At 45.2% G+C, this 21343-nt stretch overlaps 1 protein-coding gene across 1 annotated transcript; it reads right to left on the reverse strand.

Moving 5' to 3' along the window:
- Positions 1 to 16482: 16482 nt before the first annotated feature.
- On the reverse strand, positions 16483 to 18394 carry LOC131286260 (amyloid protein-binding protein 2). Its single transcript, XM_058315192.1, has one exon. It carries the CDS (start codon positions 18152 to 18154, stop codon positions 16742 to 16744), a length of 1413 nt encoding a protein of 470 aa, XP_058171175.1. The 5' UTR covers positions 18155 to 18394; the 3' UTR covers positions 16483 to 16741.
- Positions 18395 to 21343: the final 2949 nt, after the last annotated feature.

Below are 21343 nucleotides of genomic sequence, written 5' to 3' on the forward strand. Positions count from 1 at the left end.
CAGTCCGGAACGGCGAGTTCTGACTCGCTGGAGCTAGGAACAAGATAAGAGTTTGGAATTGTATAAAAAAGGTGCAAAGCGGGAAAACGGACTTTTTATGTTACACAAATTCGGGAAATCAAAAAGACTGAAATTTTGGTTGTTTCTCAAACCATAGAGCATCTTCTTAAGTTTTGTTAATTTTTCCCGATCGTTTGTAACACTGAAACTGATCATATTATGGAATAATAATAGTTTTGCATTTTATACAAATAAGTACCAGATTTTGATTTGTTTTTCATTTTACTTTCACTTTATATTCTACCACATATCACAAATTTGCTATTCTGTACCGCTAATGAAGAAATTTATGCAGGTTACAAACATATCTATTTGGCCATACTGCCGATAGTTTATACTCACAAATCTGATAACAAACACGATACAATCAAATCTTTTCATTCTCGCTGCCATTTTGATGTCCAAACATCCGGTGAAATAATGGAAATTTATCGTCCAACTGCTCACTTTACTAACGGAGCCATTCCACTCCTAGAACTGCCAAATTATCATCATTTATACCATTTTGCAGAATGAATATTAAAACGTACCAGCCGTCTGTCGCTCGAACGGAACTAAATTCAAATATTTCCAGCCTTTCCACCGAATGGCCAAAATTGTCGGCCGTTCTGCTCGTCCAAATGAGCCATTCTTTCAAATTCATATTTCACGCGCCGCGCTGTACTTTGCGTGATTTGTAACTCCGGCCGCGGTCGGTCGGAAAAACGGTGCTCTATTTTCACCGAATTTCTATGCGGGCAAGGAGTCTCAAAAACCGAGGGAAGAAAAAAAAACGCCAGCATAATTATAATATGAATGGCACACGTAATTGTATTTTGCCTACGCCGAACGGTGCCCGCTAAAAACGGCCTTCGCTTCCAGTTTAGTTTTTCGGTTTTGATTATTTTCCGGTTTTTGCACCATTTTCCACCAGGGCGGAAGGTGGAAAAATACTGCCAGCCGTACCGTGTCATTGATGGAGAGAGGGAAAAAGTCAACAGTTTTCGTTCGGTGAATGTAAGTTCTTGACCCCAAAAAGGAAACCCCCTTTTTAGCTCTGGAGTGACCTTTTGTCCAAAACAGGCTGCAGGAAGAAAAATGGTTCAACTGTGGATTGTGTAAAGCACGGCCAACGTACCTTTACCGTTCGTGAAAATTCTTCTGCTGTTCCGCATTGCAAAACGTTTGGTTTTGAATATGTTTTGTGGCACTTCTGATCAATGGCTTTTAATAGTCTTAGCGGTTGCCTGCATTTTCTTCACACTCGAATGAACAACAAAACAAAACTAACGACCTTCAAAGGGTCGTAGTGTCGAATGGGGTTGGTCGAGGGGGGAAAACCCCTGTTCATGGGAGCCCTAACGTTGGTCAACAACAACAACTGAATGTGATTTGGGGAACGCGTCAAACAACCGATACAATGCACGGAAGAGCTCAATTTTTCGCGTGTTTGCATTACGCGGCCACCAGCAATCATCGCACCTTCCGGACAGTTGATTTTTCACGTCCGACAGCCCTGGGCTGGACTTTTCCACCGGGCAGATGTAAAACCGATTCGATAATCCGACTGCCTGGTGAACAGTTTTCGCTATCGCACCTCGTTTTTCCTCTTCAACAAAGTCCACAAAGTGGCGTGAGATATCGTGGTGAGATATATCTGCAGCGCGATATGGAAAACCCGCTCCGAAGAGGAGGCACGATGCAGCGAAATTTATTGAATGCATGCAAATGCCGCGGAAAATTCCGCACACACACACACGGTCGGGCGAGCTGTCGGCTTCGGGGTCGTCGCCGCACGCTGCTTTCCTCGAAGGCTGCGCTGCGCGTCCGGATGTTTCGTGACGCGTTTTCCATCGTGCCGGTGAAATATGGCCCGTTCGCACTGCAGTTCGATTTTCCACCCATTTTTCCGGCACGAGGTCGCCGCGCCACACACGTACGCCCCGCGGGAGCGCGAGTCTTTCCGGGTTTTCGGGTCGGAAAAATGTCAAGAGCATCGCGCCGGAAGGCCTCCATGGCCTCGCGCGTTCCGTTGGTCCTTGCTCGGCCGGGAGCTACTGCAATTTCCCACCCAAAAACCCACCCCGATATATTGCGAAAATAAATCACCCAACGGAACGCGGGGCGCACATATGCCCGGCCGCGGGTTCGCGGAAGAAGATGCAAGCGATGACAAATTGCATTACTTCCTAGTGCGATTGCTGAGCTGCGAGGGCTTTGGGTGCGAATTTCCCGATGCGGGAAAGTTTACCCTTACGACGATGGAATGCCGGCACGCCAATTACCGCAGCTCGGAGGCTCGTTCAGACGTTCCATGCAATTAGATTTAACGATTTTTTGGGCGCGTTTTTAAATTGACGATGAAGTACGAACTTGACATGTATGGGAAGGATTTGCAAATTCATGAACATACAGGTTTTACGTTCTTTTAGCCTTGGATGGTTTTTTAATTTCATAATTTACTGACGAGTAACATATTATTAAAGTTATATAAATTAACAATTTGATTTACTTCATGGATGTTAATAAAAACAGTGTTCAGCCATCTTTCTCAAACCATGAGATAAGAAATTAAAATTTTCGGATATAATAGTGAATGTATTATAATACTAAAACAATGTTTAGTCAATAAGTCACATTTTTCAATCTGTAATATTCTCAATAGACGCATCTGTAGAACACAATAACAGTAGCTAGCAAATACTATGTGCATTTTCATTGAATAACAGTTTGAAAAATAACGAAAATTTTACTAAAGTGTATGAAAAGGGGAAAACACGCAGAAAAATAAATAATTAACTCCACAAACTAGCAGAACATTTCAATAATTGAGGGCTTCATTTCTATAAATGATCTTGCTTTATCATATATATTGAGTGGATAAAAATAGAATAGTTTATATTAACAGTTACTATGCAGATAAGCCTCGTCATCCATTTTTATAACGTTGAGATAATTACGTTTGATTCATTGATTCATTCAGCGATGATAAACATTTTATAGGTTTTTCAAATGTGGTTGTTTAGAAAACTGATTAAAAGCTGATAAATTAGGTTATAAAGAATAATTTTGAAAATTATCGTCCTAAGTAAAAAGCTAACTAAGCAGACACTGCGGAATGGAATTGATGAGTCACTTGCAAATTCTTTTACCATTTCTATACGAAAGATGATGTAATGAACCAATAATGCGACTAGATCTTGTCAAAATATTTTCTTGACATATTGGAAACAAATATCTATCAACAGTATGTGATAGTATCGAATACAGAAGGTTATCGCAGCTACTTCGTTTATTAAAGTATATGACACACCGTAACGTTGATGTCTTTAATAACATTCCAGCTTTAGGAAGATTTATCTACTGCCGTGTAAGTCTCCGCTGACCAGTCATAAAGGTACGGCGAATGACGTTCATAATCCAACTAGCATCAGCTCAAACCAGTTACCAGGTATTATGGTATTCGCCACCCTGACGGACCTCCTCCACCTTCCGAATCGTTGGAAAAACGGACTTGTTTGCACCTTCGGTTGTGTTCTTTTTTATCACTTCATGACCGTCGGGTTTCATCCTTACGCTCCGAGGCATCGCCCTTTCACCCTAAGCCCTAACGCGCCCCAAAGAGCGGACAGTTATGATCCTGTTTTCCCGAACGCGAGAAAATGCCAATTATGGCCCCACTTTATCCCCCCGAAGGTATGGCAGGAGACCAAACATCGATCCACTGGCGTGACACGCGCCGAGCGTTGTGTTTTCTCATGCGTGGAATGCACAGAGCGCGGGCGGATGTCACGAGTCATAATATTCCTCCCGCTGTCCTTGAGACTCGTTTGTATATTTATACGCGAGCTGCACCATCAACCATGGCGAGAGGCAACGACGACAACGACGAGGACGAACGTCGTGGTTACGTAAGACTTAGAATCGATAGAACCTATCAAACCGCTGCCTCGCACCATTACCCGGAGCTCCACAAACCGCGCTCAGAACCTGGGGTGACTGGTGCACATTGTCAAACGACACCAAACAAGACCTAGGTGGGTGATTCGGACGATCGAAAGGGAAGCGGAAACGAAGCGACTGGACCTCGTCCAGCCCATCGGGAAACCGGAGATTGCGGTTAGCGCTTTCATATGCTAATGTCGCGTAATCCGTTTTACCTTCCCCCTGTCGTCCCGCCGGACCAAACGACGAAAGTCCGATGGGTGGACGACGAATGAAACGGAAAACTAATTTCAACATCCCCCTCGCTTTCCCAGTACAATGCCCAGCGGACATGCAGGGGGAAACTTTGATTCGTTACGACACTTTTCCACTCCAACAGGCCCCCAGGGGGGAAGAGTCAATGGAACGAGATGTGGTAGATCCACGGTCTGGATCCATCAGTACTCGAAAAACCGCGCACCTACCGAAGGGTCAGATTATGAAATTATTCAATATCGATCGGAAAAACGGTCCGCTTAGCAGGTACATACGATTTTCCCGGGGTCGGAAGCCGATAAGTTATACACTGTACGGATCGTGCAGGTGCCCGGTTTGTTGTTGTGGTCGAAGCTGAGCGACTGACGAAAGAAAAACGATGGACGTACACGCGTGCGAATGTAATTGGCATTTACAACATCCCCCTGACACAGTTCTTCCAGAAAGATTGGAGGGAGGAATAGTAATTTAGACTTACTTATTTGCTTATGAAGTCATGTTTGCATAAGGCGAACGTTTTAGACATCGGCAAGACCCAAATGTTTCTTGTGAAACTAAACTACTTGCGTTTCAATGTTTAATAGATGTTCTAAAAAATAAAAAGCTACATCAAATATTAGAATTCTCAGAAGGTAAACTTCCATCTATATAAACATTCGGTGTATTAAGTTGAGTAAATTTTTACTTTGACAAATACAATACAAACATTTTTACTTTTACAAATATAATACAATACAAAAAGACAGCCATCATGGCAACAGAATATGGAAATGCATAATTTAGAATAAAAGTACTTAATATTACTGGTTTTTAGAATCTTTTTCAAAATTTGAATCTCCTTCGTGTTCTTCAATCTTGGTAAAACTAATCAAACTACATAAAAATAAGTTCTAAAATGAATCGTTTATTTGAAAACGATAAGCAAATTAAATTAACGCTAAGTTAATTAGAATTGAGTATAATTCAACGAGATGCAAGACTTCTACAACTACCTTGTAGTCTTTAAAGATTGTTTACTTTTAAATTGATAACTAGGTAACAAAAAATTGAAATTAAATTGGAGTAAGATTCCTCATCGAACTAGTCAAAAGGAGGAAGATAGCCTTTACTATCTTATCTATTTAGATATTTACTCTAGTAAAAATTAAATAGCACAATACAAACTATTAATGCTATGAATAAAGACTCAAATCGAAGGTCATACTTTCAAAGAGAACATGTAAAGCCCTGATTTGACCCTGAAAATAAACATTGTTTTTCATTTGCAACAGACCTTGAAATCAATTTTAAACAATATTCAAATTGTGAAAACGGAACAAAGAACATGTTTATTCCGCATCGCATAAGTATCATGCGGTAAAGCGATTCAATATGCAACCTTCTCTTAAAGTAAAATTGCGTCCCGGCATTGTTATGGTTGATGGTTGGAACGTGCTAACCCGATAGAAGCACTTGCCAGTCCATTTCTTCACCGGCGATCTAAGTACGTTTGCTAATTTGTCATTCCGCAAACCGATCGCTGTTGTCTGTTGGTACAGTGTCGTCAATGTTTTATTATATTTGCGACATATTAAGCTCCGGTACGCTTGGTGCTGCCGGCACGGAGCTTCCGGGTAATAAATAAAACCACAGCACAGCGCAAACAAAGCCAATGATTTCAAAACATGATAGTAATAAAAAGAAAATCGCAAACCAACCAACCGATCAATCGGTCCCACAATTAGCCAGCGGCATGCGAAATGAGCGGGAAAAGGTGCGTGCCTAAGGGGTTAGCACTCTGGAAAAGGAACAAACATGATTGGATTGCCGGGCCCCAGCAGCGTGTCCTTCGGAGCACACTTTGTATTTGTAGCACAGCCGCAGGACAAACAGCTCAGTGACAAGCAGAACAAACACGCCACGAAACGTCTCGAGCGGAAAGGAAGCCAATTTTAATTTAATTTAAATTCACCCGCACGAACACGCAATCAGCTGTTCCTCCTTCTGCACGGCTCGTGATTGGCAAGGCGGATGATCTGGCGCATTCGCGACGCATCTTCGTGCCCACCTTCCCTTTCCCTTTTCTACCAGCACGTCTCGCCGGCGCATCCGGAGCATCGCTCGGTGACGAAATCGGACGAAACCGTTGAATGCCACCAACCGACAAATGCCACGCGGTAAAAGATTGCACATCGCGGCGTTCGGAGGTGCGCTATCTAAGATGTTATCGGGTGCTTCTTGCTCGATTGATTCGTGGCGTGGCGGTCGAAGGGGGATGAAGGTTGGGAAAGGAGCGCAAATTCTGCTCCGCAATAGAGCACGAAATGGTGGAGTGTTTTGGAAGCGTTAGTCAGAAAATCTATCGACTCTATTTGGGTTGTATTTGGCTTCTTTTAGCATGTCTCAGCTAAGCTTCTATAATTTTTTTTAGTGTTTCGGTGGAATTGTATGCTATTATATTTTTTCTCAAATTTTAGTAAGTGCTAAATTATTTTCATGGGTATTTTAACATTTAACAAAATTATATCTTATTTTAGTACCATTTTCTACTTGTTCACTTAAGCAATCCGTTACGTACAAATAGGTTACAATGTGTAGCACACATACCCGACCCTCATCGCCTTCACTGATTGCTATCCGCAAATCGTCCGTTGGAACAACTAACCCATAACTAAACTCGAACGCAACCCGCAAGTCCGCAATAGGCAGATGAACGGCAGCAGCTCCGACTTCATCATGATTGCATCAACGGCGCAATGACCATGCGAAATTGAATTAAGTTGCAATTTCGCTACATTCGTCGGTGCTACTGCGCTGCCCCGACCGCCACTTAGAAATGTCGCATTGAATCATGCCGGGTTTGCGTTGGTCAAAATAGTATCGTCTCCACCTCCTTGGCGCAGCAAACGGAAAATACTTACGACGTAAAGTTGGGTTTTGTTATGGCTAGCATGCGAGCAAAAATTGCAACTGCAACTGATCTTGGTTGCGTATCGTCTTTGGACTCTGTTCCAGAGCACGCGTTACAAAGTAGACGAAGTAAGAGTATCATAATCCGTCGCTGAGTGCTTTCAAGAACGCATAGGCACGAAGCGATTCAAGTTGATTCTGGTTCGTAGTCAGAATCGTCAACTCACTTTAGATTTGTTGAACTAAAAAGTTGATCTGATACTTTGAGTTCATTCATGTAACATGTGTAGTTACATTTCCTTCTTAATTTTAGTCGTTTTTGTGACAAATGTGTCATTGAATTTTTCTACTTTGGTTTTTTTACCTTGTTATTTTGAAATTTTGATAATGCTGTAATATAACACGTATAATGAAGCTTTGAAGGGTGGAATCGTTCGGCTTTTACGACAATTAAACTTAATATTTTAGTGGTTCAATTTCGTGAACAATGTACGGCATTTGCGTTAGAATTCCATTACCCATTACCGATACCATAACGAGTACATAACAATTTTTTGTTGGATTTTTTAAATAACTATCTCGATGATTAGAAGAGTCAGAAATTGTGTAATGATGCATTAAACAGCTGAAATTAAAAAAGAATATGAAGATAATTGACTGTTTTCAACAACCATTATGTGGCAAAAACAAACTTAAAACAGAGCTTCATGATAATGCCTAGTTGACAGAGTGGGAAACGATGACGATTCGTACTTCAGTTACAAACAGAAAAATACAACAAGTAACGAGTTACTCAAATATAGGTTTCTTTTGTTCGTTCCACGGAGAAAAATTTCCAGTTGGATTGATATTTAAAGAAAATGCAAACCTTGCCATCCTTTCTACCGGGAAAAGCGCTAGAAAAGGTGGATATTTTCACTGTAAGAAATGAGAACGAAAGCGCATGGGAAAAAAAAGTTTTCCACCGCCTACCAAACCGGTGAAAACCGTTGCCATTGTAGGTTCTTTTTTCCATTTTTACCGATCCAACGTACATTCCACCAATGTCATCCATATGACGGGCGTGTGCCGCTGGAGTGGAATCATGTCAAGTTTCCTCCAGTTTTATGAGTTTTTTCTGCGTATGTTTTTCCTTTTAGCAAGCAGGTAACAAGCCAACGCACGGATTCGCGCTTTCCATCAATTCATCATCCTGTGCAGAATCCTACCTGTGCCCCTGACACCTCCCTTTCATTTGGGTGGTTCCAAGAAGTTCCTTCTCTTTTCCGCATTTTTCCATCGCTTATCGGATCCGTCGTGCGGTGTTTCAATATTTACCCTTGTGATGGAAAATGTGAGAGATTTTTAATTCAAACAATAACGGGGATTGTGTAGCTAGTACCGGGAGCATCCTTTTTGCAGGAAGACAAATTGGCGCCAAGGTTTTGCATTCCGCAAAATGGTGGTTATCCTTTTCTTTCTACCAAGGACACCTGTTAGTGGGGGAAAAAGTTAAGCGAAGCTGGGGATTATATGTTTTTATTTCCATGCAAAACGCCGCTTGTTCATGTAATTTTTAAACCTATTAGTGTCTGCTATGGCAATGGATTATTTTGACAAGTTGATCAAGACATAAGTAACAAACACAATATAGATGCAGAAAAATGGAAAAGTTGTACATATTGAAAAGTTAGCATATTGAACATTTGAACTGGAAAAAAGAACTAAAAATGAAATTGTATAACTCATTTTGTGCCTATTTCCTGACTGGTTTTTGGTGCTCTGTGAAAATCCACCACGCCTAGTTATCGAGGACATAAGATCTACAAATTTAACCAGATCCACCAGAGCCTGTCATCTTTCGTTTTTGTGGTTCAACGATTTACGTTGAGCCCCTTCATCCGGAACCACGTTTCCCTTCGCCTGCCCGGATCACGGCATAACGTCGGTAAAACTTCAAACAGTGGCAGTCGAAATCTGTCACTTCTGTGCCTTGATCCTGGCGTGGGCTCGGCTCGTGCAAATTATTTCAACCGATTAAAATCCTCCCGGTATTTTCCCACCACCCGCAAGCGCAACGGTTCCATTATCTCCTATCCGTGCTATCGACATTTTTCGACGACAGAGCGACGGCTTCAAAAAACCCACAAAATCTGTGCCACCGAAGCGCTCGCTTCCTCGCCGCACATCAGACGGATGGCAGGGAAAGCATCTTCCGGCTACCGGAAACAGGATTTCTTTCCCCTCCTCCCACATGCTCCACACCCCATCGTCTGCCTTTGCCTTCAGTACCGACAGTTTGGGCGATAAGTTTTTGACTCGTCGCTTCGACAAATTTAAATTGCATCCAGCGGATGAGATCGAACACTTTGCCGGTATGTGTACATAACGCCGTACGTGCCAGGGTGTGCTGTTCGTGCTGTGTTGTGGCCACACTGACGCGGCTTCGCGGGAGCCGGGGAAATGCTCCACTTTGCTCAAGTTTCGTCATTCTGGATGCGAGCTCACTTATGTCGGCTCATAAATGATTGCCACCGAATAATGGTGTACTAAATATCGCCCGCATGCGGAGATGTGTGACGCGTACGTAAATGTGTTCTGGTGGAATGATACCGGTTGATAGGTGCTTAGAACGAAGTGAAAGTGGAAAGAAAACGAATTAAAACAAAATCAGGATGAATAAATAATACAACTACTTGCAGCAATTGAAATTCTTCTTCTTCTTGGCGTAACGGCCTCTTTGTTCATGGTCATGGCTGCCCGTTAAGGTCTTACGAGACTTGTTTCCCTGTTGTTGTACGTGGATGGTCAGTCCTCTTGTACAGGGGAGGGTCCGGTCTCGGTTGGGATTCGAACCCACGCCGTCGAGGTGGTGAGAGCCCCGGCGCTCATGGGCCGATTTTTTTTGCCGAGCAATTGAAATTATTTTACTTAAATTATTTGAGTGAAATATAGCATATGCTACATAATAATCTTATGAATTGCGAATGAAAAATTATGGAACTGCAAGAATTATAGGAATTTAATTATCCACTTGTTCTTTTAATTTGGAGCTATGAGGAGGAATGTATAATAATAATTACTCACCTTAGATACATCCCACCTTTTTATGGTTGTCCATTTCGTGGCATCGGCAGTGCATCTTCTTTAATTTAGCCGAGTATGGATGTTTTTTATCAAAAACAGAACCAATAAATTTCGAGATCATACACGTAAAATAATTATTTAATATTCCTCTGCGGTACCTATCAACCAACAATTTATAGGAAGGAATCAGTACACAACATCGTCCCTCCAACCAGCCTCCATTGAACTGATCAGCACGTCCTCCCATCAACAATGCCAAACGTCATCATCGCAATGCCGCTGGCGTACGGTCCGAAATGTGTGATGTCTACGGCTTCGGGCGGAGGCAAGCAGCAGCATCATGTACCACCGTGACAGCATTTCGTGGGAGGGCGGTACGACCGGCGAAAAACCAGGAAATCTTACCAGCCACTCGTGCGATCACGTACCTCCGACCGTCGGAGCGTCAAAACGGTGAACAACGGGTGTTGGGAGTTCCGTGTGCACAACACGGGACATGTTCGTCTTCGTCCATCAACGGCGCTCGCATCTCGAAGCTCACGCCACCGAAAGACGATGTACCTTCTGACGGTTGCATTTTGTATTTTACACCTTTGCGAAGATGGTGCCCGGGAAATGTGTGTTTCCTGTCGGCACGTACTTTCCGGACGGTGTGTCCGTTATCTGGGGGGCGATGTTGCAAAGAAGATGCCGGCTGTGTATGCGCTCCCTTTAATGGCGGTAGTTGTTGAATCCTCTTTTCTGCCCGACGTGGAGTGCATGCATTTAGTTTCAATTGCTTTAATGGAGCTTTGTCATTGTCAGGCGAAGGATCGGGTCTTAATGGAGCGCAGCAATTTAAAGATCCACCAGTTTGACTAGAATGTCACCGTCTTTATCATGCGAGCAAAGAATGATCATGTACCGTTTGTTCAAGTTCCAAGTTCAAAATATGATTTATAAATTAATTTTTCCAGCATGATCCATGATCGTGGAAAACAAATTCGGAAGCAAACCCGAACCGGTAGGCGGGCGGGCGATCATTGCCACCCTAGGGGCAACGTCTGAACGCGTGTAATCATTCGTGTTCACCAACTCAATAAACCCGCTTCGTTCCAAATGGTCGCACGTTACTCATTTCCATCCATCCACCACTTTGACGCACCGCATTGCGCTGGGCGAAAGTCTATTGACCGGCTCGCCGAGGCACCCAGGAGGAGGGCTCGGGGGTTGTTGGTGGGTGTGTATGGTCACTTGCGGTGTGTATGGTCGGTGCGAAAGTGAATGAGGCTGACCATGCGAAACGCCAGGCGATGAAATGTCTGTTTATGAGAGCAACATTAAAGCGATCAAAGAGGGAGGAAAAATGGCGCGGGTTCTCAAGCGAAGTCTGCTCGGAGGTGGCAGAGGCCTGACTCTGCACCTGATAGGCGCCACGGGAGAAGCCTTTCGTTTTCCACCGGTTTTGAGGCGCACCGGGCATAAATTGTTCGGTGGTTATTCACAGGAAGTGTACGGAATATGTTGCAGTCGGCGAATGAATGAGTTTCCGTCCGTTGCACTTTAATTGGCGCGCTGGAGTGGGTGGTGTACGTGAAGGTTTTGTATGTTGGGATGGAGTCAAATCCATACAGGGAAACGTCGGTGTTGATGTTATGGCTAAAAGCATCAAACAAAAAAGAATACCTCAAACACATGTATTCATTCAGGTTCTTTATCATAGACTTTCGCAATCATACAAGATAATTTTTTTTTTAAACTAGTTCCAATACATCCGAGCTTTGTTATGTTTTTCATAATCGATCTTACTTCCCCTAATTAGCAATAAGATGTATAATGAAAGCAAAACGTTTGAATAATTACTAAATGACCTTTCTTCTCCGATTGCTTAATTTGCAGAATCCGAGCGTTGATGAACTAGCAAACACTTGGATTACGCTCCTGGTAAGTGTATTTGCATTGTATTTGCATTAGCATTCACTGCCGTAAGACATTCGACTGGCGAAGTTGAGCACGATAGTATTCCGCCAGAATTCAATTACGACAGAGAAATGCGGCGTGCAAAAAAAAATGGGAAAGATAAATGGAATACTGAAAGTGCCGATAACGAAGTGCACCTAATGAAGGTTTATTAATCATAATTGACTCGTAACAACGATAACCACTTCCGTAATCAGATTGTCCTAGATATGCACGACCACTCTGCTCGCCGGTACATCCTACCGTCTTTAGGTTAGATTGGATATGCATCCTGGGCTTCGACTATCCGTTTGAACGGTCAACCTTAAGGCATCATGGTTTGCGAGGAGGCGCGGGGTATTGGTCCTAGCCCTCACCTGATATCAGTTTTGTGATAAATGGAACATGAATCAGCAACAACAAGTGGACTTTAGCCTCAAATTACGTCAGTATTTCCAAGGATACATTTGTAAAGTGGTAACATTGTAATGTTCTTACATTCGCCATTGTCAGCAAAGTTGAAGTTGAAGTCAATCAAGGGTTGATTGCATCAAACCGATGTATGAAGTTTGTCAAACCGATTCTACTGGCTTGACATGCCACCTCGCAAGCAATCCGCAGTGTTGCCGTGATGTATGCAACATCGCACCATTAGATAATCCACGTCATAATTAACGCCTAAATGTAGGCAACACGCAACATTTTCACTTTGTATGTGCAGCTCGTGGAGCCGTGGAGTTTCAATTTTAATTTACAACAACGGTTGGTTGTTAAATGGTTTGGGACCCGGTGCAACCTGAGGTCCCATGTCGATCTTTGATAGTGGTCATGCAACCGGGATACGAGTAATCTTTGTGAAGATCAGGTAACCAACCCTAGCGGGAACTTGGGCCGTATGCTGGCAGGGATCACAGAGGTCGCCTACAGAGCATGGTTCTCCAATAAGGGCTCGGAACAGCGTCGGATTTCCAGTGGAGCGGCTGAAGCTGAAATGTGGAACCTCGTCAGCTATATCGAAGGTGGCAATCCCATCACGAGATGTAGGCTGCACATCCTTAGCAAGGAAGCCAGCCGAATCAACACCTATTACGAATGAACAACTAAGGCAAATTACGTATCGGAACAACGGATCAAGAACCAGACTTCGTTCAAGTCTTGTAGCATCGATTTTTTGTTTTACTTAATCTTCAAAAACCTAAGCCATTTGTTTGCTTACGCTGTTGTTTACCTTCATATGATGACTTTAAGATGCCGTGGAAAAGAACTGTCTTGTACTTTTTCAAGCAGGGTGTCTGCAACGCGGAACCACATGCGTTTCTCCAATCAAAGAAACGTAGTAAATTTTTAATCAAATCGATAACGCTCTGATTTCCTTGAGCAGATCCAATCAACTTCTCTAATGTACTTCAGTTGTCGTTAGTATGGCGTTCCGACTGGCTCTCTGCACGTTCAGTCGGTCTCGGCGCACTGCTGTACGGTGTCGGGAAAACCCACCACCAGCTAACCAGCTGCAGCACTATCGTTGGCTATAACAATTGATCCTGTCTTGCGAAAAGGAACAGGATACAGAAACCGTGCCTTCGCCAGCTAATTCCTTCCTTGCTTGTGGTCAACCCTCTCGTACTCCATGGCGATGTGGAAGCTCCACGGCGAGGCAAACATCGGTGAGAAAACAGGAAACTTATAGCACACACTCACACACGGGTTCTTATTCTGCGGGCGAACACAAACCGATGATTGCGCAATCGAATCGGGGATCGATCTGTACTCCCATATTCCCAGGCCCAGGAAAGACGGTTGAATGGGATTAAATTATTCAGAGGAAGGGACGACGCCACCAACGTCTGCTCCAACGGTATGCTACGACCCGTTCCCCTTGCATCGCCCCATGCTCGCCAGTTTAGCCCATTCCCGGGTGTAAGCGGGAGCAGGAGTGCATCCGGTGGTTCGGTTTCCCGTACGATCCACGTTGCAGTTTCCCATCGTCTGATGCAACTTTCGATCATTATTAGAGCATTTTGTTTGTCTGGAAAACATCGAACCCGGCGGAGTGCATTCCACGGTGAGGATATGGGGCACACGTGCTGACGCTCATTTGCGCACATAGCGCTTCAAACTCCCTGGCAGACGGTGTTCCACGTGTTTGCCGAGTTATGAGGGTTTATTAGATTGTTCCACGTAGAAACCTAATCATGTATTTATCTAAGCTGACTATGATTGATTTTTCCTCCTCAATTAAAATATTGAATGTAAACATAATAAAATGTACTCATCAGTCTACGTTTTGAAAGTAGCTTTTTCCGAGAACTTTGCGTAGTTCAACTACGCCACAGTTTGCTGAAGCCAATCTGTGGACAACATCAATGTCGATGAAAGCAACTACCCCTTTGGCACGAGATTAAATGCTCCACTTTCATCGTAATAATTACCCTACGAAGTCAACATAGCCATAACCGCTCAAATTACCATCGACCCATCAGTTTAACTGCGTCAGACTATCACCACTTGCAACACCGGGTCCGGGTCAAGTTTAGGTCGGCTGCAACCGCAACGCTGCAGGTCACTTCGTCCCGCTTCGATTAGCCTAATTGTTAATCAATTTAATCCTCCGACGCCCTTAGGAATCCTCCCCTGGAATCACAATTCGAGAGTGTTTACCAAGCGCCTGCCATAACGTTTATCGCCCAGTTCCGACAAACGTTAAATGGTGATTTTTGGGGAGTTTTTGTGACGTTGTACTCCTACACCATCGAGTACAAGTGGCGCGATAAGTTTCATCTAGTGGTGAACTATATTTTTCTCATGATAACCGATGAAACCCACAGTCAATGAATGATGGGTGACACCTGGTTTGGCGTTTAATTTGCATAAACAGTGTCACCCCGGGTGCAACCATTTGTGTCAGTGGATACCCACCGGGGATCGGGAAGCTACCGCTATTTAACTAAATCCACACGGCCAATCAGGTCCATCATTGCTAAAAGTGTATGGAAACCACGAGGAAACACCGGAAATGGGGCGAGATAACCAAGTACACGAACCTGAGTACGCTCCGGGCGGGATTGTACAAATCATTTCAACGCCAAACAGCAACCAGCTATTGTTTCACATCTGTTTGCCCTAAACATACACCGAGTCCCGGGGTTTAGTACATAAGGCTCGTATGGATTTATGATGCTTCAAGCGAGAGAAGAATTGGAGAGCATAATTTCAGTGCAATCTACCGGACTCAGCCGTTGCAGTTGTACCAACAAAAACCTATATCGCCACCGTATTCCGGTTTCGACCACGAACCGCCGGCGACACCATCACCACCGGACACTTCATTGGGAAGGAAATTGAATTATTAACTCCCGTTCGACCGTAAACGGTGGCCGTAATTAAAATGATACCACTCTGGCCCCTGTTGGTTGGCAAGAACAAGTTTGTGCGCACGTTTTTAGAGAAGTTCCGTTTCCGGGTGAATGCGTTCTCGGCTCGTGCGTCCTTCCGGACCGGTGTGTGTATTGTGTGCCCTCGCCGAAGGCCGGAACGGATACATCTGTGTAGCCTCTAAAGCGGACGGAGCCAGTTGCTGGAGGTATCCGTCACCCAGCACAGCGACTAGTTTTGCGGCCATTTTTGCAACGAACTGTGGGGAGAAAAGTTTTGCGAGTCTCCTAGTGACAGGGAGCACATTCTGTCGATGATGGAGCTGAACGGACAGCATGGTTTGTCTGCAAAAAAAGAAGTTGTAAAATTTCCCCTAGAGGAAACTACACGGAAGAGAAAGTTTGTCAGCATCCTGCCTGACTTGTTCACATCCTAATGCGACAGCCAACTAACCGGATGGTTTTTGAATGGCCTCGACATCAGTTCATCCTCCTGTCAACGGTAAACAGTATACAATTGAATTTATATCCATCAAATTACCATACTTGTTGTTCATAAGTTTACATGAACGATATGTCTCATCATCTCACTGTTCTTTTTATAGAAACTTAATAATTTTTAATTAAATACTGTACTTGACACGCATGATTTTTAAACACAATCATAAATCTAAATTTAAATAACTTCTTATGAAATTTGCTATTTCACTGTGTCCATTGGAGAGGGACATACCGGTTGTTGAAACCTTGACCATTCGCTCGCCAAACGAGCGTCACATAAAAATAAAGGCAAAAAGCAGAAATCTTGTTAAACGTCTTGCACCAAACAAGGAGTTTGCGTTGTTGAGGTGGCTTGCGAATTCTAGCTCGCAAACTGCTCCCACCATCATCGAATGACGTCGTACCGTCGGGATGATTTATGACCGGACAAAAGGGAAGAGGGTGCTTTGAAAATAAAGTAAACAAATAATCGTTGTGTAATGTTGATATAATGAAAACACGTTTTTTATTGTATATTGCTATCCTAAGCTATATCTCTCGACGGGTGGGCACCACCACTGTTAGTCTGTCTGACCTTTCCGCGCGCACGCCCTGGAAGGCGTTAATGACTTCGCGGAACTCTTAGGTGGTACGTACTGCAAACTAAAAACAAAACACGGAAACCTTACGCAACTTAGTCTTGGATGGCTTATGGTGGTATGGTTTAGTTCGACGGAACCGATGCTGGTTCGCTTCCCTTATCCGCTGCAGGCGAGCCCGTCACGCTCAAAGGACGAGTCCAGCTCGAAGAACTTCTCTTTGATTTCGTGCAGCGAGAAGGCACCGTAGTCGCGCTCGCGCGGCGGTTGGCACTCTTTGGTTGACCGGCGACTGTCCGGGCCGCGTAGGATCAGGTCGCGGGTGCGCTCCAGCTGCTGGCGCACCTGCCGGCTGCCGGGCATGAGCTGGTGGGCGAGGTCGAGGGCGGCCTCGGCATGCCGGAGCGCCATATCGAAGCGTCCGGTCGTGTGGGATCGCAGGTAGAGACAGTGCGCCAGGTAACCTTCCAGGACGACCGCATGCGGGCTGAGCATGCCGTACACGCGCCCGGTGATGTCGAGACACTCGGTGAACGCGGTGATGGCGGGCAGGATGGCGTTGGTGCGCAGCAGCACAAAGCCGTACTGCTGCAGCACGTCGGCGTACCGGCGGTGCAGACTTCCGTACTCGGTGCGCGCCCGGCGCACCGCCTGACTGATCAGCATATTGCCAAGGTCGTGGCGCTCCTTCGCGATGCAGAAGAGGGCGATCAGCTGCAACACGTCGATGACGTCACCGGTGGAGCTCTCCGCCGACTCCCCGCCGACCGCGGTGAGCGCTCGCAGCGCCCAGAAATGGCACCGGTCGTAGTCTTGCACGTGGTAGTAGTAGCTCCCGAGCTGCAGGTAGGCCTTGACTAGTGGGGAACCTGAATCCGGGCCGCCCGTTCGTTGGCTCGACGCGTCGACGAAGGTCAACAACTTTTCGACAGTGCCCGCCGCCTTCGAGGTCAGGCAGGCTCCGATTTGGGCGCGCAGCAGCTGCACGAGGCACTCCAGCTCAAGATGCGGTCGTGGAAGCTGCCCCTGCTGCACGGCGAGCGGCGAGATCAGTTCTTGGGTAAGACTTAGGACGTCCGCCCCGCACCGGCACCAGCCCGCTTCGTACAGGTAGTCGCCAAACTTGAGCGACTCCAGCACGCGGGCCCTGATGTGCGATGGGGCGTTTTCTTTGCGCAACTCGGCGCGCAGCATATCACAGTAGTTACTGGCCAGGTCCTTGAGGACCTGCGGACGCCCGCTGAGGGCCGCTTCCCGCAAACACTTCTCCAGGGTGCCATAGTCCGGTGCGTAGCCGTTGAACAGCTTCATGAACTGAACCGGATCGGTCAGCTCGGCACGCAGCAGCGGACGTAGCTGCGGATATCTGCACATGCGGTCCAGGGTAGCGGTCAGCAGCGACGCCGGCAGGAACTGCAGCTGCACGATCCGCTCGTTGCAGTCCTTCGCCTCCACCACACTCTCGACGAACGCACGCACACAAGACGCCTGCAGGGATGGCGAGTTTTCTGGCACAATGCGAATGCCGCTAAAGCGTGCCTTGTGCATCGTGTTGAACAGTTCCGAAATCATCTTGTAGCGTGTGTGTGTCTTTCACTTTTCCTGCACAACTTTTCCACTCTCTCAACGTTGCGGCATAAACACTTTTTCCTCGCTTTCTTCACAGCAGACTTATCGCAAATAAATCAAAAAAGTTTCCGTTTATCCAGTGGCGCTCTTGCACAAAACACTCGCGTCTTGCTTTGTTATTCACGATCAACTGACCTCTGCTGGGCCTCCGGTACTACGCTTTATATTGATGCTTTGTGGCGATCCCTCGCGCACACCAGCACATCGCACTTCTGCTGCGTCTCGTTCGCACCCACACCACGCTAACCGGAATCGTGAGGTCCAGTGTACACATAGCAGTTGTTGTTTACAAGATAACTTACACCGTCCGGGCAAGATCTTGACGACGGTGACGCGCCTTCCTTTTCGCTCCATCTCTCTCCCTCCACGGGTATCGATCGCTCGTGCCTCGTCTCGCAGCCACCGGTCCGGCACGTTTTGTTTTGTTCGCGAGCTTCTTGGAAAGCTCCTACCTGCGGGTTGAAGATCATCATCGTCGTGATCTCGGCGAAGCTCCTCCAAGTAAACATCCGCGCGAACGCACACTGGCGCGCACCCGTCTTGGCACGCACATTGCCGTAGTGCTGCCACGATCGAACGTCCTCCTTTTCACCTCCTCTCCTCCGGCCCGCCCGAGCCCCAAGGACCGGTCAATGTGAAGTGGACGGCTTTTTTTTGTTCCTCCTGCTTTCGGTCAGGTTTATAAGAATATAGTTTTCTACGAATTTTACTCCTTTTCTTATTTCTCTTTCTCGTGGTATTTTGGGAAGGATCGTAAACATCATGCCATCGTGTCCTGCGAAGGTCAGTTACCGTGCATGATTTGCACTTTTTTGGGTCGCGTCCAACAGACGAACCATAAATCTGTGCACAGTGGTCAGTATACTTTTTTTATCGGCAAACAATTGCTGCACAGTGTGCCAGCTAGTGGGGCTACAATGTACCTGCAGTTCTGGTATATATTCTGTAAAATATATTAAAACAACAAGACTACGTTAGAGGATCTAGCGGTCTATCCAGATTTCTGTATTATTAAAAATGCTAAAAAATAGTCTTTTCTATATTGCATCCGTTCTGGTGGTGACTGGTTTTCAGGAATCTTTAAAACATGTCAACCGATCCACTGTACGCCACCGGAGTGCATATTTTGCATGCTGAAAGTTCACCTTCGTAAAGTTTGTTCACCTATAAGACACCAACTTGGAAAGAGAAAGTGAAGTCGAAAAGCGGGATTGCCAATGACAAATGTTATCTACGACGATAAATATATTGTTAAATATGGTACGCAAAGATTTGTTAATGTTAATTTTTTTAAACTCCCAAACTTTAACGTATAATATATTTAAATCCCAATGTCCAGTCCTTATTTTTATAATTTAAATATTTTTTTTCCTCATAAAAGAAGCACGATAAGTGATGATTCACGAGGTTGAAATGTTTACGATACACGCAGTTCACATTTTTGTTTTTAATTTAATCCGCATGGAAGTGTCCAATGTCTCCGTTTTGGGTCACTTTCACATCGTGCAGTAAAACATCTGACATTGAAATGCTCGCGGTAACCCTGGACCCAACCCCGTGGCGGAGCGTAGCTTTCTCGTGAATTGAATAAATCAATAAAAAAGGAGCGGATACTGTTGCAATGGCAAAATATTTGTTTCAATGGCAAGTTTCTGGTTGTATTCGAAAAAAAACGACGTTAAAGTTTATCATACCAAAAGTACACAAACAAGGTTTGTTTACTCTCTAGTTCGTATGCCACGACGCGTTTTGTTTTGAATCATCGTTGTGTTTTTGCGCATCGTGCCAGATAGAAGTCCGACTCCATTTGGTCCCTTCACTTAGTTCCGGTCGCAAGGAGTTGGTAAACACCCGCGCACGGCTATTATTGGAATGTTCGGCAGAAAGAAGGAAAAAAATGTAAACAAACAAAGTAAGGCAGGGAAATAAAAAATAAAAAGTCGCGCCTATAATTACCAAAGACACGAGGCAACGCAAAAAGCGAACCAGTTCGAGCCGGTTTGACAGTTGTTGCGTACGGCGCCGCTTTTTGACGCGTTCCACACCAATCCATCTCGCCGTGCCGCCGCCACGTGGGATCGTGATTAATTTGATCGGAAATCGTGTTACCCCGTGCTCCCGCCGCCTAACCGCCCAGTCAATCATGCTTTAAACTAGCTGGCGTCAGGCTGAGCGGTGTGGGTTTGAAAAACAATGAGCCAAGATTTACCAGAGACCCCGTTGACGTTACCCTCACCGATCGCGTAGCTGTTAGCCTAGGGCCCTAGGCGCCTCCAGTCGAGATCCAGCGCGTGTTTCTGTCTCTGTTCACCGCGTGGAACTATAGTTCGCGTCGGGGTTCGAACACTTTCCGGTTCTTGGTGCTCCATTTATCCGCACGAGGCGGGGGATTTTCCCCGATAGTGGAACCGATAGTGCGGCGATGGCAAAACAAATGACGACACTTCTGTAGACCGTGGCATCAGCGATCAGCTCCTGGGACGCAACAACCAGAATTAACGCGATAGGGCAGATAGTCCCTCTACCGTCGCAGTATGACCAAAGATAGCGCCAGCGCCATCGAGAATGCACTTTAACTGGACTTTGTTGCCCATGTCTAATGGTCGAAGGAGGAAACATGTCAGGCGTCCACCGCAACCGACCGGTTTCACTGGACCAGAGCTCATTTATCAAACGATGATAGACATCACGATCGTTAGTACGATCCAGTAGGCTCTGTGTGACGTTTGCTGAGGTATGAAACTTGCAAATGCAAGCTACTGGTGCTAAGAAACGAACACGAACACCAACCAACCGGCAAATCGTGTACGGATCAATGTCGTCATCGAACGGTTAATTCTATCGAGTCTCTTCATGCAAAGTGTACTTGGATGCATTTTTGCTACCAGTCGCAGTAACGGTAAATGGACCTACTTTACTCCGACAGTAGCTTTGCTCCTTTGATCCTATGCAATCGGAAAGCTGTTATAATCTGTTATGTTCCATACTGTTGTTGAACTATTTTGTACTTGTCTATAGAATGTAAATTTATTCTACCGATGAACGTGTCAATAATCAGATAATAAGAACGTTTTAAACAAGTCTTACCCGCATAAATTGACTGTCTAATGGATTGAAAGCTACCGTAAAGCT

This window comes from Anopheles ziemanni, chromosome 3, assembly GCF_943734765.1.
Source record: "Anopheles ziemanni chromosome 3, idAnoZiCoDA_A2_x.2, whole genome shotgun sequence".
Lineage (NCBI taxonomy): Eukaryota > Metazoa > Arthropoda > Insecta > Diptera > Culicidae > Anopheles > Anopheles ziemanni.